The sequence below is a fragment of the Cyprinodon tularosa genome, unplaced genomic scaffold, assembly GCF_016077235.1.
Source record: "Cyprinodon tularosa strain WSP-4 unplaced genomic scaffold, ASM1607723v1 ctg456, whole genome shotgun sequence".
NCBI classification, from domain to species: domain Eukaryota; kingdom Metazoa; phylum Chordata; class Actinopteri; order Cyprinodontiformes; family Cyprinodontidae; genus Cyprinodon; species Cyprinodon tularosa.
The window spans coordinates 143,868-169,641 of NW_024039181.1; the positions used below are offsets into that span (position 1 = coordinate 143,868).

At 38.6% G+C, this 25,774-nt stretch overlaps 1 protein-coding gene across 1 annotated transcript in view; it reads right to left on the reverse strand.

The window, feature by feature from the left end:
* The window catches only part of svila (supervillin a), a 110,996-nt gene that overhangs the window by 66,105 nt on the left and 19,117 nt on the right, over nt 1–25,774 (reverse strand). Inside the window, exons 8-13 of the mRNA XM_038300767.1 lie at nt 21,874–21,938; nt 14,831–14,967; nt 12,099–12,182; nt 8,989–9,274; nt 4,296–4,391; nt 3,211–3,661 (exon numbers count right to left, since the gene is read on the reverse strand). Coding sequence (XP_038156695.1) covers nt 3,211–3,661; nt 4,296–4,391; nt 8,989–9,274; nt 12,099–12,182; nt 14,831–14,967; nt 21,874–21,938 — 1,119 coding nt within the window. The remainder of the gene's footprint in view (nt 1–3,210; nt 3,662–4,295; nt 4,392–8,988; nt 9,275–12,098; nt 12,183–14,830; nt 14,968–21,873; nt 21,939–25,774) is intronic.

Below are 25,774 nucleotides of genomic sequence, written 5' to 3' on the forward strand. Positions count from 1 at the left end.
GGTGTTAAAAGCTGCCATCTAAAGGCTCCGTCTGCTGAACTCCTGCAGACACATCAGCTTCATCACAATCATGCATTTCTCCTCATGGAGAAACCAACAAAGATTTTACATTTAAAACAATTTAAAATTTTAATTAAAATCAAGCCAGTATGATACAAAGGGTCCAGAATTTAGTTAAGACATTTATAAAGTTTAAAATCTTTTTTCTACAATAAACACCAGAATTGGTGTTTTATTGTTTTATTGTACGACAATTAAGGGATTTTCTATTCTATTGTATTCTTTTTTAAAGGTGCAGTCTCTGTATTTAGCCTTTATTTGTATATAGCTCTTAAAAACTTTTTTTGAATTGTGCCATTATGTTCTTTTTAGTTTTTTATCTCTTATCCTGTTATTTTCCTTTACCGTTTTATATTTTATCTATTTTGTTCGTGAATCTTTTTATTTGTTTATTAGCTGGTAAAACACTTTATGCATCACAGGAATTGCTCAAAAGTGCTATATAGTAAACTTTGATTAATAGTCACATTATTAGGCAATTTTTATAGTTAATTTTTAAGTTTTTCTGAAAGATCGCCACGTCATGCTGGTGAATCGTTTCCTTTTTTGTGTTTTACACTTTGCTTTTGTTCATTTTCTTGGTAAACAAGACACCTCGTCTAGGTTTACAATAAGAGAGGAACAAGCAGAGTTAGCACCTTCCCAGTGAAGAGAGGAAATAATAAAGAAAAGTCCAAGGTCCAGGATGAATAGGAAAAAAGAAAATATTTGATTTCAAGAGGGATAAAAATGGAAAAGTGTAGAGCTGCGATTAACGGTTATTTTGCTAATCGATTAATCTGTTGATTATTTTTAAGATTAATTGATGAATAATTGGATAGCTAAAGGCTTCTTAAAGACGATTTTTTTAATAGAATCAACCCAGGTCAACTTAAATATTTTCCACTTGAGTTCTGGATCCAGCATGACAGATGAAAAAGTTTTTTTTTTGTTTTTGTTTTTTTTTTATCCTAAAGGCAAAATATTTATATGAACATTTACCCTCTTCGAAAAATTACTGCGCTAAGTGAACAACTCTGTCACCTAAAGGGATGTTCCAGAGTTTCTACACTCCAATTAACTAATTAATCCATTACTAAGTTAGTTGACATTTAGGGATGCACGATATTGGGATTTTGGCCGATATCCGATATGCCGATATTTTAAAACTCATGTAGCCGATAACTGATATCGATACCGATGTTAAAGCTGGACAAAAATAAGTAGTCATTGAAAATAGCAGTTTTGTTATCCATTTCTGACACTTTGAAAAATAATATACTCAAATATATTTTCATATGCTGATATCAAATAGATTTTTAAAAACGCGGTATCGATCTATTTTACTTTCAAAATCTCGTGAAATTTCATCGTTCTGTTACAAACTCTCGTGATATTTAGCAAATTTTTGTGAGATTTTGTTAGTAAAATAGATCGATACCGCGTCAATATATCAACATATAAAAATATGGCAAAATTTTGTGAATTTTCGGGGGATTTCGTAGCATAACGATGACATATAGCAATATTTCATTAGTAAAAGAGATTGATATGGTGTTTTTAAATGGCAATATATCAGCATATGAAGATATTGGGATATTTTAATAGTGACGGTAGTGACAGCAGTGCTATTCTTGGTTTCTACAGTCTTAAAACCAACTGTATTAGAAATGAAATGATTGATACCTGCTCCTAAAGGAGCATCTGGGGAGGACTGACTAGAACTTATTGTTGCTATAGATTAGCTTCATTTATTTTTGGTTGCTTTCCAACCATGCAAAGCTGTCTGTTTACAGCGAGGTATTTCAGAACAGCTGGGCTCCTTTTAGTAGCTACCTCATATGCTACCATCTGGCTTTCTGATAGTTCTGTTGTACTGCCAGCAGGGGGCACTCTGTCTGTTTAAATCTGCTTATGTCCATAGCTAGAAATCTATTTAGGCTAAAAAAATGACCACTAAACACATCAGGATGGACGCTTGATCTGTATAATCTTTTTGGTTTTTGGTCTATTTTTGTATAGGTATAAAACATGGCAGTGCACCTTTAAAGAGCCTGCATCATGCAAAATCTTTTTTTTTTTTAGCTATTATCTACAATATAACACATTCATCAAGATGTATTTTTCTTGATTCCTGCATCTCTAAGTAAACTTCATAAGTTCAGCTCTCTGAGCAGCCGCCCCTCCCATCCTGTAAAAATGAGAGATTAGGGAATATCTACTTAAGAAGGCTCCCTCCAGGAAGCACCTTCCTTAACTGCACTGTCCCAGCACTGTAAACAAGCACCACCTTTCTTTAATCAGGGATGGGTGATGGGAGATAGAGCGCTTATATTCCATCCTAAAGTGTCTCTTTTAGCAGCTAATATGCAGGAGGGAACAACTTTTCTTCAGCTAATGTCTAACCTGTGGAAATCTTTTGGCCGTGAGTATTTTACTCTGATAGGTACGGAAGAGGATTAGGGCCAGTCGGAAAAAAAAGTTAACTGATTTTTAAAGTTTATTTCACTTTAGTGTGGGGAAAAAAGTCAGAATTCTGAGAAAAAAGTCAGAATTCTGACTTTGTTTCCCATATTAAACTGAAATAAAATTTAAAAATCAGTAAATTTTTTTTTGTTGTTCAGTGGCCCTAATCCTCTTCCGTAGATAGGAGCTAAACAATGGTTTCAAATTCAGTAAATTCTTATCCCTTAGGACTAAAGATGAACAGAAATAACTGCATATCTGTTATACAGTAAATATAACACCTAAGATACTGAAAATGTAAAATAAAACCAAGAAAACAGTTTTACACAGAATTTGTGTTTAAACTTCCCAGCAGAGCCAGTTAGAATCAAAACATGTTTATATTTGTCTTATTATTCTAGCAGTATTCATTTATTCAGTAGGTATATTTTGCTCCATGTTTGCCACCTTAATCCAGCTGAGTTTAAATGTTTTTAACACATTTCTACATTTTATCTTTAAGGCCAATTTTTTTTTTTTTTTTGCACAGAAAAAAGGAAACTGGTACAAAAGAAACCAAATTGTAAAATGTAACATTTATTCCAGGTAGGTTCCAGGTGTGACCTGCTGTTTTCTTCATATAACTTTGAAATTCTCTGCATTCAGAGGTCATAAGGCTACAGAACCATGCAGAGTCTGGGGACGCTGGTTCTTTGCAGGTCTTACCTCCACTGATGGTTCTGATCCTGTCCGACGGTCGTCCCTCCTCCCTGTGATTCCTCCTCTGCTCCTCCGTCTCACAGAACTTCTGGCTCTGAACAGCTGTATCATCCCCACCCCTGGAAAGCCAGCGTTGCTCCTCCTCCTCCTTCTCTTCCTCCTCCCACCGTCTCTCCCTCCCAGAACGGGGCTGAGGCAGAGCAGCCTGCCTGACCGCAGTTTCAGGGGAAGGCAACCTCCGCTTCCCCGCTTTTAGGTCCGTCTGGTCTTCCTCCTGGTCCAATTTTTGGTTAGTCTGGTGTTCCGAGGGGTCAGGGTGGCGGGGGGTGGGCTCAGGTCGGACAGCTGCGCTCGCTATGAGGATGTCTCCGGCATGGTCAGAGGAGACGGCGGCTCCTGCTCTGAGTACAGAGGAGGATGAAGTGTGTCCGTACGGCGTTCCGGAACCGTTCTGAAGCTGTTTAACCAGGAAGGAGAGGAAGATGAAAGGAGAAAATGTGGGTCAGTTTGCTAAAATAGCTGAGAGAGAGATGGGAGCAGAGAGCACACACAGGCAGCCGGAAGATTCACGCTGACTAATCACATCCGGACTGATTCACTGCCCTTCCTGAGCATCCTGCACATTACAAGCCATTCATCCCCTCGAACGTTGCATTAAACTCCTGCAAAACACCACATTCATGGCACAAACCTGACGTTTCTGCTGAGCAGCCACTGAGAGGCAGCAGCAGACATCCATGGAAAGGGTGAAAATCTAAAACAATGATGCAGATCTGGACTTTAAACCTTGTTTTGTTTTTCTCTTTCCTCCCTAAAGCTGCTGCCAGCTAAACTTTCCAGCTCCTCTCTCCACCATGAAGGAGCCTTTAAACTCCCCCTGGCTTTTATTTCATACATCATCCATGCACGGTAAGGTGGGCGATGACGAGCACTGAGACAGGACTTTATCAGAAGCCGGGTCATGCACCCAACATTCCCAATGCAGTCACACCATCACGGCCCAGGGATGCGGTGAAAGGCGGGCTCATTTCTGAGAAGACGACGTGTCATCCTCTGATGCCAATGCAACCACTGCTCAGGGGGAATCTTACTTGGAGATGTTCCAATGGGCTGTCACACAGCTCCACCTCCTCCTCCTCATAATCATCATCATCATCATCATCCCTGATGTCTGTATCTGAGAACTCCTGGAGTGAAAAAACACGCACATATATACTACAACATTTGTTCGATTCGTTTCCTGTCCAAATAGAGTTTGTCGTCATCACCTGAAACCAGAAATTTATGATGAATAACGATGTTTGATAAAACAAATTTATATGATGACAAAAAATTTCTTTGCCAAACTTTATTCATTTTATAGTAAAACCCATCCATATATTATATTCGGTACATATCCAGCTGTAAATTTAGTTCATAAAACTAGTGATCTATATATTATACTTATTATTTATAATAGTATTCATCTCTATACTCATTCAGTAGAAAAACCCATGTCCTGTATTTATGGAACCATTATTTATTCTGCTCCTGCTGCTATTTTACTTCTGGTTTCACCTAAACTGCATTTTGTTGCCTTGTACTTGTACTAGGGGTGTAAATAATAATCGTTTTGTATCGATTAGGGCTGCAACAACGAATCGATAAAATCGATAAAAATCGACTTTTAAAAGCGTTGGCAACGAATTTCATCATCGATTAGTTGTGTCCCGCGATTAATGCGTCATCCGCCGCCGCAGTCATCACATCCACTTGACTGAAACGGGGGAAGAAAAAAAAAATACGGCAGAGAGAGCCAGCGCTGCAGGGCGCAGTGTTACCAACTCAGCGACTTTTCAGACCCCTCCAGCGACTATTTTCCAAAAAAGCGACTAGCGTCAAATCTGGCAACTTTTTACGGTGTCACTGGCGGCTATTGGAGACTCTTACGTGAAAGCATGTATCGTTCCTACTCTGCCGTGGGGCGCCTCCCCCATCCCAACCCCGTTCTCCCGCAGGAGTCCCTCTCAGCGCTGCAGTCAGAGCAGCAGGATCTTTATCCTCAGCGTCCACACTGCAAATGAAGCGCGCATGGACCGGGATTGACGGCGCAAATTGATCACAACAATTAAAATAGCCTGCGCTTTGTACAGTGAAAAAAGTCGTAACATGCAACTTTTGTCAAAACAAATTAACATGGCACGGAAGCACCACTGTTGATGATGCAGAACCTGAAAAGGAAACACGTTGGAGCCTTCGATGGCAGTGAAGAGAGCTGATCAGCAGGGTGAGCGGCCATGTTTGTTTGGTTTTAAAGTGGGGAAACGTAACGTTAGTTTCTCAGGTAGCTCATCTGATGCTTTCCTTACCGTGTTAGTAGGTTACAGACAGTGATAAGGTTGGCTACTTATTTTACTTTTAATTTCATTTGAATTAGCTTAAGCAGCGTTTACATTTTCTTTATAAACAAATTAACTTGCAAATTATGAGGGCAAGGCTTTTAAAGTTTAAATCTTCTGGCAAAGATAAAGTAAAGAAGATCCTGCGATTTATGGAAGTAAAGCAGAATAAAATCCAGCAAGATCAGTAATATGTCAATTAATTATCTGCCACATTCCCATGTAAATATCTGTCTTTTTTTGCGCTTTTCCTTTTTTTGCGCTTTATGAAACAAAGTACCCGATATATTGTGGATGTACAGCTACATTTCTCATGTAAGTTTGCGTAGTTTTAACACAAACATTTATTTTTCATATTGCACCAGGACAGTTAATGAGCAACCTGTACTTGTGTGCTTGCTTGTTCTGTCTAAAATGTTTATTTTGGAATAAAGAGGTTAGTATAAAAAAATATTTTTTGTCCGATTCATCGATTAATCGAAAAAATAATCGGCCGATTCATCGAATTTTAAAATAATCGTTAGTTGCAGCCCTAGTATCGATGCATCGATCCAACAGCCGACGATCCGATGCATCGACACGTCCGCAAGAGAATCGAATTATATTTTTTTTTTCCTCCGGTCTATTTTTATCCATTTGCTCCTGGGCGTAATTCTCCCTCCCGTGCTGCGGTGGCGCTAAACCTATTTTGCCCTCCTACCTCGCTTCCTGGTCATACTCTTACAGCAGTGTGTTGCAGTGAGCTTGATGCAGACATTTTTAAATTATGCTCAGTATTGAAGCGTGGTCTGAGCTACACGCTGTTGGTCTAGATACGGCCGAGGCGGCGAGGAAGTGGGGGCGAGTTTAGTCCGACGACGGAGGGACATGAGGGCCAAAGAGAGCGGAGATCCAGGTGGAAAAGGGTCCCAGCGTTCTCGCGCACCTCGCTCTTCTAGCGGGTCAAACTTCACGAGTTGTTTTCCGCAATTTCGATCATAAAAACTAAACAAGCCGGCCTCCTGTCTGCTGCACTGTCTGCAGTCAGCTACAATTTGGAAGAGGTGCAGCGGAGCGTCTGTGGAGGGGGCGGAGTCTGGTGCCGAGGTATTGCATTGTACTCATTGCACTGATTTTCTGCAGTATTTTTTGATGCAACTTTTCTACTTCTGTTATTTGCTGTTGTTTCTAAAAACAAACAAAAAAATGCATAACAGTATTACAGCTTTCATTGATTTATTTCAAACTTGAAACTTTGTTTAGCCTGTAAGGTGTAAAAAAATGTATAAATAAAAAATTAATCGATTAATCAAATCGAATCGTGGTGTATCCTTGAGTATCGAAAATAATCGAATTGTTGGGTCAGGAAATCGATACTGAATCGAATCGCCATGATGGATGTGATTTACACCCCTAACCAGTACATGTGTAATGACAATGAATTAGAATCTAATCTAAATCTAATCTAATTTTGCTGCACCCATATCTTCTTTAATGTTTGTCTCTCTGCTAATTAAGCCGTCTCTTATTTCTTTTAAACCTTTTTATCTCTCCTTATTATGCAAACTATCAGACTGACCCAGTGATTGCTCTTATTGTTGCACTTTATTGGCTAGAAAATCAAAACACTTTGACCATTGGCCAGTTTGGCTTCATAACTTGGATACTCTGACCCTTCCTGGCTCGGTCTGCCAGGCTCAGAGATGGGAAGTAACGTACAAATACTTCGTTACTGTACTCAAGTAGATTTTTCTGATATTTTTACTTTACTACTTATTTTTATGGCGACTTTTTACTTCTACTCCTTACATTTTTACACAAATATCTGTACTTTCTACTCCTTACATTTTAAAAAATTGGCTCGTTACTTTAGTTTTGAAACATTTCAATGGAGTTACCGTTATTTTTCACGTCATCAATACCAAATTCAGTCTGATTGGATGGGAATCTACGTTGCATTTGACGCACCACTACAAGATGAATCGACAGATTCGGCGGTATTCATTGGCGGCAAATCATTGCAGCTTGGTGGCGGTGGCGTTAGCATAGTAGCATGGACGAAGAGATGATTGAAAATGAACACAACGGAGATCTAGTCCTATTGGCAGACATCCATTTAAAATCTCTGTCTGCTGGCAGTTCATGTGTTCTACCGCCCACTTAGGGTGGCTGTAGGTGTAAAGCCAGTGGGGTTCACATAAAATCAGGATTTTTTTCATGTTTATTTTGAAAAAAGGAGATAAATGTATTTAAAATACAGTTTCCATGGCTGTAAAGCTCATTATAATTAATTTATTTTTGACTACTTTTAGCGTAACCAGTGGAAGGGTTAAAATCCTTGAACCCCAGTCGGCCTCTGCTCACACTGAGCCTGGTTCTGCTGGAGGTTTCTTCCTGTTAAAAGGGTGTTTTCCTCTCCACTGTCGCTACAAGCATGCTTGGTGTGAGGGATTGCTGAAGTGTCAATGAATCGATGCAATCAACAGGTTTTCCTTAAGCCCACTCTCAGCGCTGCTGCAAGTTCCACGGTCCTCCAGGAAACTACTTCCAGTTGTAAAAAAATGTATAAGGTAAATATTACAAGGGACATAAATAAAGAAGCTAATTAAAAGAGGTATATACATTTATCTCTCACTGTATAATTTAATTTCTACTTGCATTTATTTTTTATTGTATTTTTGGTGGCAATTAATTGTATGCTTATTTATTATTTGAGCATTTATTTATTTCTGTATTTATTTTTAAATATGGCAGAATTGGTCCTCCATAGTATGGAACAGAAATGCTGTAAAAACTAAAAAGCTGCAGATTTCATGAGCGAAAAACAGGAATATTTACTTTATAATTTATGTTACATCTAGATATGTTAACATATCTAAATGTAAGCATCGACTGCTCTAAGAACGTGTTTTAGAAATACTGCTGTGTGCAAATAATGCATATTAAGCAAAAAAGAAAATTAAAAAAAGGTTAGACTTTGTTTTAAGTAAGGGTGGCATCTAAGAGCTGCAGTATCATACAATTTAATAGAGAAGCATCCAGTGGTTGCCATAGTTTATCGTCTCCTTTCATTCAACTTAATCAGCAGATGAAATAAGGTTAAACAGCGGTACACATTTGCACTATATACTGTTATTTCATTGTTTGTCAGATTCGTTGTTAATTTCTAACAGATTAAAAAATCTTCATCTTAAAATAATGTACCAGGGATTATTAAAAGTTAATTTAAAGAGCTCTTAAAGCGTCCATCTTGTGTGATATCTGACAGTTACATTTTTCTACAGTTTAGGTGACTAAAGTATAAATATGGAGACGGGAAGTTTATTTTAGGCTTGTTGGGAAAAAAAGAACTAAAATAAAGCAGGGAGAGATTTGGGTGAAAACAGCTTAAATATGTTTAGTTAGAAGAATTAGAGATTCCCCCCACCTGCTCCATATCGCCCAGGGTGATGGGCTGGGTCTGGTAGCGAGCGTTGGATCTGCGCTGACGGGTGTCGCCTCGGATGCGGGTGACCCTGCTGGGTGGCTGCGCCAGTCGATTGAACAGCGCCATCTTTTCTGCCAGGCTGAGGGTGCAAACATCAGGCTCCTCGTGGGCCTGATTCTGCATCTCCACTTTGGCCTCCGTCGGTGTCTGCTTAGAGCCCCGGGCCTCCAGAGAACCCTGCGCCGGCTGGCGGGCGGCGGAGCTCTGCTGCAGGGATGCCTGGAGGCTGAGGGGAAGGACGCCATGGGAGAAAAGGCACACTTATGGTAAGCCGTGAACGTTAAGAGGCACATGCAGCTGTTTGATAAAATAATGCAACCTCAGGTTTTTTTAAGGATAAGGACAAGTTTTCCATGCATGACCAGATAAAGTGCAACCTTTTCTTTAATCGTGTAATCGTGTAAATTATCCCTGATAATGAATCAATCAATCCAATTTATTTGTATAGCCCTTTACAATAGCCAAATGGTACCCAAAGTGCTTTACAACAAAGCCATACAAAACAATACAAAACATACAGATACAACTAAAAGTGCTGTAGTGGTGCAGCGCTGCAGGACATTAAAAGCCTTCCAGAGGTGCATAGAAAGGAGCACACAGAAAGAGGACATCTAGGAGACGGGATTATCCTAGTCAGAATTAAATGCTTATTTAAAAAAGTGGGTTTTAAGCTTTAAAAAAAAAAAAAAAAAAAAAGGCTGAGGTCAGTAGTAGGGATGGAACGGTTAATGAAAACCGTCCGAACCGTTCGGTTCGCGTGTGTTGCGTTCGGTTCATGAGCTGCTCCTTTTTCTCATAGGCGAATAGTTTACACTCCAGAGCAGAAGGTGGCGGTACTGCGACCAAAGCCAACCACCAGTAGTAAACAAGAAGAAGAAGAAGCCAAGCAGCGTAGCCGGGTGTAGCAGAAAAAAATCAGTTGTTGTGGAGAATTGTGTGGGTATGGCGAGTGGGAAAGAACAGGAGTTGGAAGTAGGGTGGCCAGATGTCCAGCTTTAGGGCGGACAGTCCGGATTTTCATTGCACTGTCCGGCGTCCGTCGCCACATCCAGCCGGACGTGAATTTGTCTTTCTTTACCCCCGGATTCCACATACTCCGTCAGCGCTCCGCTCTGCTCAGGTACGTCTTGCGGAGTACCTGTCTGTCATGTAAATCAATGAGAGCTGTTCCACATCCTCCGCTCGTCACCGCCCACGTACGTCTTCTCCGTCCTTCACAGTCAAAATATGGAACTGAGCTCTTTTTTGCTCCCCTCCGGTCCGTCCAGATCAAGACCCGCAATTGCAATCGCACCAAACAGGAAAAAGAATGTAGAGAAGACCCGGTTTGTCAAATTAAATTATAGTAAAAACAGATCGGTAACTACAAATTAGAGCATAATTCGTATATATCCAAAAAACTAGGAGCAATTAATTAAATAATTGGATGCAGACTATTGGTGCTTCAACAGACCAGGAAGAGGTTGTGAGATTCTAGAGCACATCTCATAACTTTAAAAGAAAATTCTTATTGCAGGAATGGATGAAGAGATGATGAGTTTGGAAACAGAGATCAAACAGAGTTCATACAAACTATGTTTGATCCTAGTTATCCCTGTTACAAAAATCCACAGAAAGAAAATATTTGGGCAGAAACTGAACATCTGCTGGATGATGATGGGGATTTTTTTTAATATGTCATATTAAATTAAACGTTCACAGGGTTTATACAGGAATGAGGAACTCTAATTTAATGATAATAGAAATCATTTTAATGCCATGAACAAGTATCATGTACACAAGTTATTAGTTTACATGAAATAAGGAGCTGTAAGCACAGTTCAATGACTGAAGTTTGTATATATATCTATATATCTCTAAATATATATCTATATATAGAGATATATAGAAGTATATTTAAATAGCTAGATAGATTGATAGATAGATTTGATAGATAGATAGCATTGTGCAACACGTGTTGTACAAGACATAATACATTTTCCTAACAATAAACATATACCGAACCGAAAACCGTGACCACGAACCATGAACCGAACCGAACCGTGGATTTTGTGAACCGTTCCACCCCTAGTCAGTAGTGGTGCTGATGTCAGGGGGTAGTTTGTTCCACAGTCTGGGAGCAGCGACGGCAAAAGAACGATCGCCCCACTGCTTGAGTCTTGACCTAGGGACCTCTAGCAGAAGCTGACCCGAGGAGCCCAAAGCTCAGCCACAATTGCGAAAAGTTAAAATCTCAGACAAGTAAGAGGGGGCCAAGCCATGAATGGCGTTAAAAACAAACAGCAGAAGTTTAAAAATCAATTCTAAAACAGACTGGAAGCCAGTGGAGTGACGACAGCACCGGAGTAATGTGTTTACGTCTAGACGTGCTTGTCAAAAATCGAGCGGCAGTGTTCTGCACAAGTTGGAGACGAGAAATTGATGAGTGACTGAGGCCAATGTAAAGGGCATTGCAGTAGTCCAGCCTTCTCAAGATCCTGCCGACTGAGAAAGGACTTGACTTTGGTCAAAAGACGGAGCTGGAAAAAGGTTGAGCTAACAAATGGAGTTTGTAAAATTTGAGCGCATTATCAAATGATACCCCGAGATTTTTGACATGAGATTTAAAAAGGGGGGTCAGATTGGTAGAGTTTGTGGTGAGAACATTTGAAATAGATGGAGAACTAAACAAAATGCATTCAGTTTTGCTGTCGTTTAAGTGCAAAAAGTTCTGCGACAGCCACTGCTTTATATCTCTGATGCAGTCCAGTAGCTTAGTGAATGCAGTGTTTTCGTTTGGTTTCAAGGGCAAATATATCTGCAAATCGTCGGCATATAAGTGTAAAGACAGGTTGTGTTTTTTTATAATTGATCCCAGAGGTAGCCTATATAAAGAAAACTAAATCGAGCCGAGAATAGATCCCTGTGGTACCCCACAGGGCAGCGATGCCTTTAAGGAGCAGTGGCCACCAATCGCGACAGAGAAACTTCCTGAAGGAGGGCATGAAAAGCTCAACCAGAATGCATTCCAGTCTTGGTATTTTCATGCTCATGCACACACATTTGTGTACCTGTAAGAGGGGAGGGCATTGCTGCAAACTAGGGAGTGGCTAACAGCAGACTGATCAGTCATGTGTGGCACATAGGAGGGGGCACTATAGTAGTGAAGGTCGGTGGCAGAGAGAATACAGAAGGTGAGATGTTTATTCATTAAATGTGCTCAAATAAAGTGCCTCAAGGTATTTATAAAACTTTTGACATTGTGTTATGTTATGAACGACAAGCTGAACATGATGCATGGTTTACATATAAGCCTCTTTATCGTTACACTCATAGGGAGTGAATTTTGTCCTGTTGTTGCAAACAGAACAGGTTTTATAAATAGAAACTTGAAAGAAATTTTATTCCGAAATTAAAAGTTGGAAAACTTAAGAATAATAGGATAATAACTGTCTTTTTTCTGGAGTTATTTTGGTATTTTTTATTCAATTCAAGGAATAAAGCAATCTGAAGCAGGGAAGATTTTTGAAATTACAACAAAAATATATCATTTCACACTGATAGTAAAAACTGATGTTATTTGACACTGTAGAAGACGTTTTGAGAGATTTTTTTTTTTTTTTTTTATAATTTATCATAAATAAAAGATAAAATTACATTTGGAAAATTATTTCTGAAGGGAAAAAAGTTCTCAAAAGTCGATTTTTACACTCAAACTCTCTTTAAAGCTTTGAGAGACAGGGAAGAAAAACCTTATGACAGTAAAATCTATTATTTGAAAGAAATTGTTTTGAATCTGATTGCAAACAATATCTGTGAGTAAAAACTTTTGAGAGCTGCTTTTACTTCAAATTAATTTTCCAAATGTTAATTTATGTGTGTGATACATGTACACTTGCACCTTAATCCTTATTTATCTTGATATACTGTATATATATTGTTTATTCTTAATGCACCTTTTTTCCTCCTTGTATGCACCTTCTTTAATTATGTCAATATGTGACCAATGAATCTATCCGCTGTGAGATCAATAAAGCTCATCTAATCTAATCTTATTTATCTTTTATTTATTCCACGACACAACATTTTCTCTCAAAGAAGTAGTGTTAGGCCAATTTTTTGGCCCCGATACCATACCATCTGAAGAACTGCATACTACCTGGATGTAAAATAATTGCCATCATGGCTTTGTCAAGCTGCTGCCTTCCTTTGTTAAGCAGGAATACAAAGTTAATCCAGTAGCACTTTTTATTGCCTACCTGGAATGGGTGACAATAGTTGAATTAAGTTTTGGCTCTTAAAATGATATCAGTGCCCTATTTGTTGGTACTCGCCGATAAGATACCACCATTTTAGTGCTGGATCGGTGCAACTCTACAAAGTATGGAAGAAAAACAGTCTCATTGGAATCTGCCATTTTTTTTAACACCGAATTTTAAACACTGAATTTTTTTAACACCAAATTTTAAACACTGAATTTTTTTAGACATTGAATTCCTTACAATTTTTATTAAAGAGGCGGCAAACTTTTTTTCTTCTTCATTTCAGCCGGTTTGCCGCCGGCCGCTTCTTCCGGATCAAACCAAGAACCTTGGCAGACAGGGTACTAGCTGTGATCGGCTCAGTTGTTTCACCCAGTCTGATAAGAGGAAAAACTCTGATAGCTATCTGTTAGTAGCAAACTGATGTGTTGTAATTCTGTTTAACAAAAAAAAAAATTCCTCATTCAGGCGGGAACAGCGCTGAGCCCAGCTGTTGTGTCATGTGACCAAATGAGCTAATTTCATTGGCTAGAAGCTGCTCGACTCTATCGAGTGTAGAGTGCTTTGGCTTAAGTTCACCAAAAGGTCAACACTTTTGCAGCTGAATTTTTCTTGCAGCGGAATTATTTTTTGATTAATTTTTACCAGATAAAAATTGAGTGTAAGGAATTCAATGTCTAAAAAAATTCAGTGTTTATAAAATTCAATTCAATGTTTTTAAAATTCGGTGTTAAAAAAAAGGCAGATTCCAATGAGACTGTTTTTCTTCCATAACAAAGAAGCCATCAGTGTGAAAACTTGTTTTCTCTGATATATATTTTTAACTTTTCCTCCTTTAAGATTGCTTTTTTTCTTGAATGTAATAAAAACACAAAAACCTGCATATTTTGAGAGATTTTTTTTTTTCAAAAAGAAAAAAAAAATCAATACATTATTGTCTTTTATATAAACAAATTTATTTTCAGACTTAATTTTTTATTTTATTTTACAGCATGGATACATTTTTAGCTTTCATTTAATTAAAAATGGCCCCTCAGTCTGGCATCCTGTCAATTTCCTCAAATATGTCAAAACTTTTGGATAATATTTTTTCCTGGTTCAAAACTGTCTAGTCAAAGTACAGACCTTAAACTTTCTGAAAATCTGAGGCTAGACTCCAAAAGGTGATGCTGACTGATGCTCTCTGTCTGATCTGCTTGAGCTTCAGTTATTTTGTAAACAAGAAGCAATAGATATTTGTTTTTCTGTTTGTGTTGTTGAAGACTTTCAAAGGAAAGCTTCATACTTCTATATATCTCACATCAGATTATAATAAGGTTAAATTACAAAGTATTTCACATGATATGTGAACTTCAGTAACCTACTACAATAAGGACTTACTTGCATCATGCTAAGCTGTACACGTTTAGAGCACTTTGTTGCTTTTCCGTAGTAATCAAAACCTGATCGACTCATGTTGAATAACTTTGATTTTAAGTTTAATGGCTTCTTCCTGTTGAGATAAGTTGAAGTATTAAATGGAGGAAAACATGAGGACTCACGTAGCGGCTATGACCACTTCCTCTGTGGTCACCGGCTGAGTTCTCGATCGGTCTTGTGTCCGTCTCAGTCTTCTGTCCACCGCTGCGTTCCTGGACCGGGGTTTGGGAAAGCCTGAATCAACGCTCTTCTCCAGCTCCTGGAAAAACGGTAAACGAAGATTATTAGGAATCAGTGAAGCTTCACTCCACATAATAACCTGTATCAGAAATTAAGACCATGTGCTGAATCTGCTTCTATGACAATATAAAGCAATTAGTACAGATCACGCAACATGAGCTGTAATGATTCCTCCAATAATTCATCTGACAGGAGTTATTTATTTTGCCTAAATTATGTTAATAAGCACTTTACCTTTTTGAGTATTATTGTTTTTCTATGTCTGTTTTTTAACCAAAAAGTGTTAAAAACTTGATCCTAAATCAGGGGTTGACGTTAAGAATTTTTACCACTTGCACTTTGGGCAAGTGACTTTCACAGTTCATTTGCCCACAAACAATTTTTACTTGCCCAGAATAATGTTTGATAAATATAGTTCCTAATATTCATTTTTGTATATATATCAATGAAACATGTTTGTTTTTTTAATTTTTTAAGTATTTTTTGAAGTTTCCAGGTTCCTGGTGTGTATCTGCATGCGTCAGATAATGAACTCAAGCCTACATTACCGTGTTAACATGCTTTTCAATCCTTCCTGCACATTCTTTTCAAACTAAACTTTGCTTTAAACTGTTGTGTGCTTGGAAAAATATAAATTGTAATGTTAGAAATAAAAATAAAAACTTGACAGGTTAAAAACTTAAGACAACGCTTTTGGGTTGTTTTCTTCGAATGTGGGCGATTTTTGAGTGATTACGCGCATAAAATGATACAGAAACACAGGTACAATAGCGCTTTCTAGCTTCATTGTCGTTTTGGTAACTACATCAAAATTACCGCTAGGTGGACAAAAATCACGCCATCTAGCGGAAAATCACCCGGCGTTTTAAAATCACGCGCCTTTTGCAAATCACGCGAGAATGTGTACAAACAAACAAAAATGGCGCCGACAACGCTTCTGGATCGTTTTCATCGAATGTCGGTGATTTTAACGTAATTTTGAGTGATAAATAAATTTTTTTTGCGATCGTCGCACTTGCCCGCTGGGCAAATGCAATGAAATTTGTACTCTCCCGACAACATAAACTACTTGCCCCAGGAGATCGGGCGATGGTTAACATCGAGCCCTGCTATTCCACAACATCTTCGTCCCCGCTTTCCTCCTTTAAATAAAAAATGGATGACAGAGGAGACTCATCCACGACCTCCGACACTTTTCAAATGTTTTTTTATAATTCAGTAAGTTTCCAGGTTCCTGGTGTGTATCTGCATGCGTCAGATAATGAACTCAAGCCTACATTACCGTGTTAACATGCTTTTCAATCCTTCCTGCTCATTCTTTTCAAACTAAACTTTGCTTTAAACTGTTGTGTGCTTGGAAAATATAAATTGTAATGTTAGAAATAAAAAATAAAAACTTGACAGGTTGAAAATTTAAGACAACGCTTTTGGGTCGTTTTCTTCGAACGTGGGTGATTTTTGAGTGATTACGCGAATAAAATGATACAGAAACACAGGTACAATAGCGCTTTCTAGCTTCATTGTCGTTTTGGTAACTACATGAAAATTACCGCTAGGTGGACAAAAATCACGCCATCCAGCGGAAAATCACCCTGCTTTTTAAAATCACGCGCCTTTTTCAAATCACTTGAGAATGTGTACAAAACAACAAAAAATGGCGCTGGCAACGCTTCTGGATCGTTTTCATCGAATGACGGTGATTTTAATGTCATTTCGAGTGATAAATAATATTTTTTTTGCAATCATCGCACTTGCCCGCTGGGCAAATGCAATGAAATTTGTACTCTCCCGACAATAAAAACTACTTGGAGATCGGGCAATAGTTAACATCGAGCCCTGCTATTCCACAACATCTTCGTCCCTACTTTCCTCCTTTAAATAAAAAATGGATGACAGAGGAGACTCATCCACGACCTCCGACACTTTTCAAATGCTTTTTTTTGTAATTCAGTAAGTTTCCAGGTTCCTGGTGTGTATCTGCATGCATCAGATAATGAACTCAAGCCTACATTACCGTGTTAACATCCTTTTCAATCCTTCCTGCACATTCTTTTCAAACTAAACTTTAAACTGTTGTGTGCTTGGAAAAATATAAATTGTAATGTTAGAAATAAAAATAAAAACTTGACAGGTTAGAAATTTAAGACAACACTTTTGGGTCGTTTTCTTCGAATGTAGGTGATTTTTGAGTGATTATGCGAATAAAATGAAACAGAAACACAGGTACAATAGCGCTTTCTAGCTTCATTGTCGTTTTGGTAACTACATCAAAATTACCGCTAGGAGGACAAAAATCACGCCATCTAGCGGAAAATCACCCGGCGTTTTAAAATCACGCGAGAATGTGTACAAAACAACAAAAAATGGCGCCGGCAACGCTTCTGGATCGTTTTCATCGAATGTCGGTGATTTTAACGTAATTCTGAGTGATAAATAATATTTTTTTGCGATCGTCGCACTTGCCCGCTGGGCAAATTCAATGAAATTTGTACTCTCCCAACAATAAAAACTACTTGCCCCGGGAGATCGGGAGATCGGGCGATGGTTAACATCGAGCCCTGCTATTCCACAACATCTTCGTACCCGCTTTCCTCCTTTAAATAAAAAATAGATGACGGAGGAGACTCATCCACGACCTCCGACACTTTTCAAATGTTTTTTTATAATTCAGTAAGTTTCCAGGTTCCTGGTGTGTATCTGCATGCGTCAGATAATGAACTCAAGCCTACATTACCGTGTTAACATGCTTTTCAATCCTTCCTGCACATTCTTTTCAAACTAAACTTTAAACTGTTGTGTGCTTGGAAAAATATAAATTGTAATGTTAGAAATAAAAATAAAAACTTGACAGGTTAGAAATTTAAGACAACACTTTTGGGTCGTTTTCTTCGAATGTAGGTGATTTTTGAGTGATTATGCGAATAAAATGAAACAGAAACACAGGTACAATAGCGCTTTCTAGCTTCATTGTCGTTTTGGTAACTACATCAAAATTACCGCTAGGTGGACAAAAATCACGCCATCTAGCGGAAAATCACCCGGCGTTTTAAAATCACGCGAGAATGTGTACAAAACAACAAAAAATGGCGCCGGCAACGCTTCTGGATCGTTTTCATCGAATGTCGGTGATTTTAACGTAATTCTGAGTGATAAATAATATTTTTTTGCGATCGTCGCACTTGCCCGCTGGGCAAATTCAATGAAATTTGTACTCTCCCAACAATAAAAACTACTTGCCCCGGGAGATCGGGAGATCGGGCGATGGTTAACATCGAGCCCTGCTATTCCACAACATCTTCGTACCCGCTTTCCTCCTTTAAATAAAAAATAGATGACGGAGGAGACTCATCCACGACCTCCGACACTTTTCAAATGTTTTTTTATAATTCAGTAAGTTTCCAGGTTCCTGGTGTGTATCTGCATGCGTCAGATAATGAACTCAAGCCTACATTACCGTGTTAACATGCTTTTCAATCCTTCCTGCACTTTCTTTTCAAACTAAACTTTGCTTTAAACTGTTGTGTGCTTGGAAATTATAAATTGTAATGTTAGAAATAAAAAATAAAAACTTGACAGGTTGAAAATTTAAGACAACGCTTTTGGGTCGTTTTCTTCAAACGTGGGTGATTTTTGAGTGATTACGCGAATAAAATGATACAGAAACACAGGTACAATAGCGCTTTCTAGCTTCATTGTCGTTTTGGTAACTACATAAAAATTACCGCAAGGTGGACAAAAATCACGCCATCTAGCGGAAAATCACCCGGCGTTTTCAAATCACGCGCCTTTTTCAAATCACGCGAGAATGTGTACAAACAAACAAAAATGGCGCCGACAACGCTTCTGGATCGTTTTCATCGAATGTCGGTGATTTTAACGTAATTTTGAGTGAAAAATAATATTTTATTGCGATCGTCGCACTTGCCCGCTGGGCAAATGCAATGAAATTTGTACTCTCCCAACAATAAAAACTACTTGCCCCAGGAGATCGGGCGATGGTTAACATCGAGCCCTGCTATTCCACAACATCTTCGTCCCCGCTTTCCTCCTTTAAGTAAAAAATGGATGACAGAGGAGACTCATCCACGACCTCCGACACTTTTCAAATGTTTTTTTATAATTCAGTAAGTTTCCAGGTTCCTGGTGTGTATCTGCATGCGTCATAATGAACTCAAGCCTACATTACCGTGTTAACATGCTTTTCAATCCTTCCTGCACATTATTTTCAAACTAATCTTTGCTTTAAACTGTTGTGTGGAAAAATATAAATTGTAATGTTAAAAAAAATTCTCTCCTCAAAAGAATTCTCTCCTCAAGAGCTGAATCACGCCGTCTAGCGGAAAATCACGCGGCTTTTTCAAATCACGTGAGAATGTGTACAAAACAACAAAAATGGCGCCGGCAAAGCTTGTGGGTCGTTTTCAGCGAATGTCGGTGATTTTAAAGTAATTTTGAGTGATAAATAATATTTTTTTAAATAAAATTTGTACTTTCCCAACAATAAAAACTACTTGCCCCGGGCGATCGGCAGCGGTTAACATCGAGCCCTGATTATGCTTTCACAATATTTTGTTTATGTCCATTTTCACTCCAAAGGCGGCTTTTTGTTTTCTAACAAAAAAACCTGAATTATTTGCATTTTCCATGTATTCGTATTATTCTTTAAAAACGCTTAAGCAATAAGTGGACAATCTGCAGAATGTGAGTTTTTTTTGTCTGATTACTTTATTGTGACAATCAATACAATAATGGATGACTAAAATAATTGTTTATTACAGGCAACAACATTTAAAATTTACACTATTACTTGAGTCAGTTTAAAAGGTAGAGAGGAAGTTAAGGGTTTTCCTCTAAAGCACCTTAGAATATATGGAACTGCATTGTTGCCAAAATTATACCTATTGCTGGATTTAATGTATTCTCCTATTTTCTCAACTATAGGTCACACCAGTCACTAACAAAATAAACCACAAACAAGTCGCACCGGACTTTAATTCGCTGGTGTATTTTATTTACATGTAAAGTTTAAAGCAACATTGCAACCTTGAGTGAGGGGGGAATATTTAAAATAAGTGAAATTGTTTTATTATGGTAAATCAACCTCTGGCAGAAATGTGTAAATAGATGCGACTTATAGGCTGAAAAATATGGTACTATAGAATAATACAATGCATATTTGTATTAGTATTTGTAATGAAGTTTTTAAACTAGAGCAGATTTAAGATGCCTAAGGTACGTTTCTGGATTTAAAAGTTGCAATTCTAAGCTAACGTCAGCTTTGTGCGTCTATTCTAGTGGATGACCAAGTAAAACCTATCCAGCATGTCCGAGGCTAACACCACTGTATCTGTGCTAATCAGCAGCAGAGGACGTAGGCAATCCAGTGAGTGAACAGCCAAGGCATGCTCAGGGTTCCTACAGCATAAGGCAAGTTAAATTCAAGACTTTTTAATGCCACTTGAAATAAAAATTTAAAACCAAATTCACAAGAAACACAAGAAAAACCTGCTTGGGACAACTTAACCCAAAGGTTTATTTTAACATAAACCACTGCACTAATGTTTCAAATTTTGAAAAGTTTCCCATACAGGAAGAAAACTAAAAACACACAAATGACAGATATATTTGAACAATTATTTAACTGAATTGACAAACTTTGTTTTAGCAGGGAGCAAAACAAATCAGTTTTAAAGCCACAAAATAACCAGTGCTAAGTCTTTTTTGCAGCTATTTTTCTTTGTATGGTTTTCTTAGTATGTTTGATTTGGTGATAAGTGGAGGCGTTGCAGAGACAAGGGTGGAACTAAACTGAGAAATACGCTTTGTGTTTCGCGTTTCGCATGTGCGACTCCACTGCCTTAATTCTCATCGTTCTGAGCTTAAATGACTTCTTGCACTAAATCCACTGAGCCTCATGTATGTTCCCTGGTTTTAGCCATGGAGAAAACTCTTGGCTGGAGACAATTTTAGTTACATTTACACTCATATTTTCCAGACAAAAAGTTAATGGTGCATCTCCCAAATGTCCCGGCAGCAACAACGCTTTTATTGGTTCCGCTTTCGGGACGGAACCAATAATGGCGAGCCTTTTTTTTTTTTTTTTTATGAAAAAAGAAAAAAAAATTGTCAATTTTAACATTTTATTTAGATTACAAAAATAAATTGTAATAAAAATAATCCTATTTATGATGTTTTTAAAAATTAAGACCAACGAAAGACTGATTTAAGACATTTTAATATCAATGAAGGCCTTAATTTTATTTTGAAGAATTCAATGCCTTTTAAGACTTTTTAAGGACCCGCGGGAACCCTGATGCCAGCCTCTCCAAAGTTAATGCTCTGAGCTACTAGATCCTGCTTCTGTTTTGCCCGCTTGGCTGCTGAGCAGCCGATCCAGTTTACTTGGTTCGGTTATGATTGCAGCTTTAAATCCAGACAAGGTGTCGGTCTATAATGGTCTTTGCTCAGAGACGCATAGTGGCAGTCTGTCGGAGTTGGGCTTGAACTCAGAACCTCTGGATTCCAAGCGCAATGCCCTAACAAATCGGCCGCCACTCCCCGGAAATATTCTAATACTCATGGTGGTGATACACTGGTGAGATCATGGTATTGAATCTGCAAGCATTACACATTGAAAATGTGTAGGGTTTAAATGCTTTTCGTGTTTGAAAAAAATTGCTAGTACTTTTGGCAGAATTCTGACTTCATGCTATGAATCTAACCTTTAGTAGGGAGTTCTGAGATGCAACGCGAAGTTGCCTGATGTTATAAGCCATATAGGAGACACATAGCATCTACTTATTTTTCTCAGTAGAATACTTTATAGATTCTGGTGTGAACATGCAGTTTGCTCCCATTTATGATGCCAGGAAAAGTGAAGACCCAAAGTAACCAATCGCCCAAATGGGCAAGAGCTGCAACTCACCCTGAAGAGCGACCGCTTTGCTGCTACGCTCAGCTTGGCTCGTTCATCCAGCTTTTCTTCATCAGCTACGAAAAAGACACAAAATAATGAGGTTACTGGAACATTGGACCACTTGCCTTTCCTTGAATATAAATATACAACATCTTTAAAGCCAAAACACACTAGATTTATTGTCTTTTGGCGAACTCAATGACCTTCTTCTTTGGAGATGAGCTATAAATAACCATCAGAACTTCATGAGTCCTTTGATCAATTGGGGCGTTGGTGTTAATGCCCCAAACAGCTTCATCCAGACAGTAATAAAGTGATGGAAGAGGATATGGAGCATGCAGGGTTTGCCCTTTGTTAAAGACAGGGCACTAGATCAAAGGCCCATAACAATGGGGGACGAATGTCACTAATAACAGAATGTCTAACTATCAAGGTTTATATTGGTCGTCCTGGTGGCGGGTTATAACATGGCGGCGGTTAATAGAAGTAATTTTTCCATAAACAACCTACTGAACACAGAGTCTTATAAGTTTGGGCACATTGTTTATACTTAATTTCAAAGCCGGGTTACGGCTCTCTTTAACAAATAGAACTCCAAAGGCAGTCATTCTCATGTTTTTTTTAGATTTTGAAGTGAAATCATTTTGGTTAAATTAATCTTATGTTGGGTTTGTTATCTGACTTTTCCTAATTCTGTATGTCCTTTAGTTCAATGCTGTTTTTCCACAAAATATAAAAAACAATTCAGGTAACATATAGGCCACATTATTCCAAAACTAAACTTTTTTTCTAAACAGCGCAAACATATGTGATAAGCGCTCATATACCCCATTTACACTACCCAAGCTCAGTAACTGAGATAACTTATCGTGTGTAAATAGAAAGCAAACTAAACTGAAGACACAACCGAACCGAGCTAACTGTAGACCAGTTCCAGAGGTGGGCTTGGCTCGGTTTTTCCCTGGCTCGGTTTTCTGATAACAAGAGTGCATGAGCAGAACGCGTCATCTCCGTCTGGCTGCACATCGCGATTCACACTCCATTCCATTAGTTGGCGGTAATGCCCCTCCGGAAACAGAATCAGAAGAACAACTTCTTTAACTATAAACAATCGAAATCTTCTCCACCCAACATTTTAAATAATGGCATTTAAACAGCGAAGTACAGCAATAATAATCAAACATAACTTTCTGAATGTGACGGGCGCCGCCATTTTGATGTGCTGATTCCCTCCTTCTTCGTCTTCTTCTTCTTGTGTTTTATGGCGGTTGGCAAACAACTTTTGGTACATTACCGCCACCAACTGCTTGATTCCCTCCTTCGTCCTCTTCTTCTTGTATTTTATGGCAGCTGGCAAACAACTTTTGGTGCATGACCGCCACCGACTGCTTGATTTCCTCCTCCTTCGTCTTCTTCTTCTTGTGTTTTATGGCGGCTGGCAAACAACTTTTGGTGCATTACCGCCACCAACTGCTTGATTTCCTCCTTCTTCGTCTTCTTCTTCTTGTGTGTTATGGCGGTTGGCAAACAACTTTTGGTGCATTACCGCCACCAACTGCTTGATTTCCTCCTTTGTCTTCTTATTCTTGTGTGTTATGGCGGTTGGCAAACAACTTTTGGTGCATTACCGCCACCAACTGCTTGATTCCCTCCTTCTTCGTCTTCTTCTTCTTGTGTTTTATGGCGGTTGGCAAACAACTTTTGGTGCATTACCGCCACCAACTGCTTGATTTCCTCCTTCTTCGTCTTCTTCTTCTTGTGTTTTATGGCGGTTGTTAAACAACTTTTGGTGCATTACCGCCACCAGCTGCTTGATTCCCTCCTTCAATACTGGCAGTAATACCGCAGATCGTCACTAGGAGGCGAGGAGTCAAGGAACCGAGATAGCGTGATGTGTAAACGGTCGTCAGAACCGAGCTCGGCCTGGTTAACTGATCCGAGCTTGGATTGGTCTCGGAATGGATCGGTTTTTCAAGGGTAGTGGAAATGGGGCTCAAGACTTTTGTCAAACATGGTGTAACTAGACCTGGGGTAACTAGACCTGGGATAAATCTGTTAAAGAAAAGTAGAACTATATATCATTTACCTCACTGATTGCTAGATGTAGGTTACTTCGTCCAGCAATTAGTGAGGTTGGAATGGAAAAGCAGCACATCAACCTCCATAAAATCTTCGCTACAAGACAAAATGTGCTTCTTCAGTAGGGGTCGGTATTGCCAAAGAAGTAACGATTCGATTCGAATCACGATTCACAGGCCACGATGCGATTCTATCCCAATGCATCATGATACTTGAATTATTGCGATGCATTGCAATATTTTCTCCTCCATGTTTTGTTTTTGAATGACTCTGCACAGTATCCCGCGGCCGGAAATGCTTGTGACACAAGGCAGCGTGCGTCAACACATTTGCAGCGACATCTGCTGGACTGGAAGTTGTATTACACTTGTTTTTGGCGGATGTTCGCCAACCATTCACACAATTTTATTTATTTATTTTTTTAAATTAATAATCGATACTTGGCGTCAAGAATCGATGCAGTAGATCACAAAAATTAGAATCACGATGCATCCTCATGACAATTATTTTGCACACCCCCTATTCTTCAGTTTTGTACTTGTGAAGAACAAAAAAGTGCATTAGATTGATTCTCTCATCTTGTAATTGTTTTTGTGTTCGTTAAATGTCTAGATTTTTAATATGCTGATGAAGATTCTCAGTCATCCAGGTCATAGTCATTCTGTAAAAGTTCAAAAAATATCCACTGGACTTGGTTTCAAGATTTGAAGACGTTTCTCCACCTCTCCAGGAAAATTTCTCAATTCAAATGTCTGGATCCGCATTGAGTTTGAGTCTTATATAGACAAGGCCTTGTATTGCTTGGAACCATGCGAATGTAACCGATGAATGGGTCGTTTGGTTCCATCGTTAGCCTGTAATACCTGAAACCTGTCTATTGATTGTTAAAGGTCGGTCATTAAGGAAGTATTGGTCAACGGCTGAAGCGGGTAGATTTTTAACATCTCCATTGTTCTTGCAGTTTAACCCTAACACTGTATATAATTGTTGCGTTTATTGTCCGAGTTTACCAATTTATAATTTGTGTAGTGAAACTGATTTATATTCATAATGAGCCAATGTAGCATGCTAGAACCATTTCAGTCTATGACATCATCACTAATCCTGCATCCTTTTGGCCAGAATGTCACAGACCAAATTTACTGAAGTAGAAATCTACTGGTATCAGACCTCTGGGGATCTTATTGTTAAATGTTCTTTTTATTTTTATTTAACAAAAGGAGTGTTAACAAAAAAAAAAAAAAAAACTAATGTAAAATCAGCTCCTTCAGCTGCACTTCAAAGCCCTTTCAAGATGGTTTCTTTCATGTTCGTTTCCCCCAAACGCTGAGAAACCCCCCCCCAAAAAAGTCGGACCTGGAACCAATTACTGAAGTTAAGAATCCCAGACCCCCCCTGCCTCTGAAAATAAATCATGGAGGAGGACAGTTTGTTTATCAGCTCCACAAGTTGGGTAAATCTTAACAGATGTCAGCTTACACCATCTTTCTCATGTGCGTGTCCATGAAGCCACCCCCTACATTTCAGTTCACATTTTAGTTTAACTTTACCTTAAAATGCTGCATCATAATCCGCACTTTTATTCTAAGCACATAGCACCATAAAAAAGATCTACATTTATAGAGAGTGAACCATTAAACAACCACAAATAACGTCTTCTAAAGACCTGCAGGTGTGTGTGGCATTACTCCACACATTGAACACACATGACATCACCAAGCAACTATTTCCTTTGATTGACTCCACTGAACATAATTCTTGTCAGTACCAAAGTGTCCACGCTGAAAGTGTGTTTATGAGAACCAGATGAGTTGCTTTTGGCCCTCGCTGC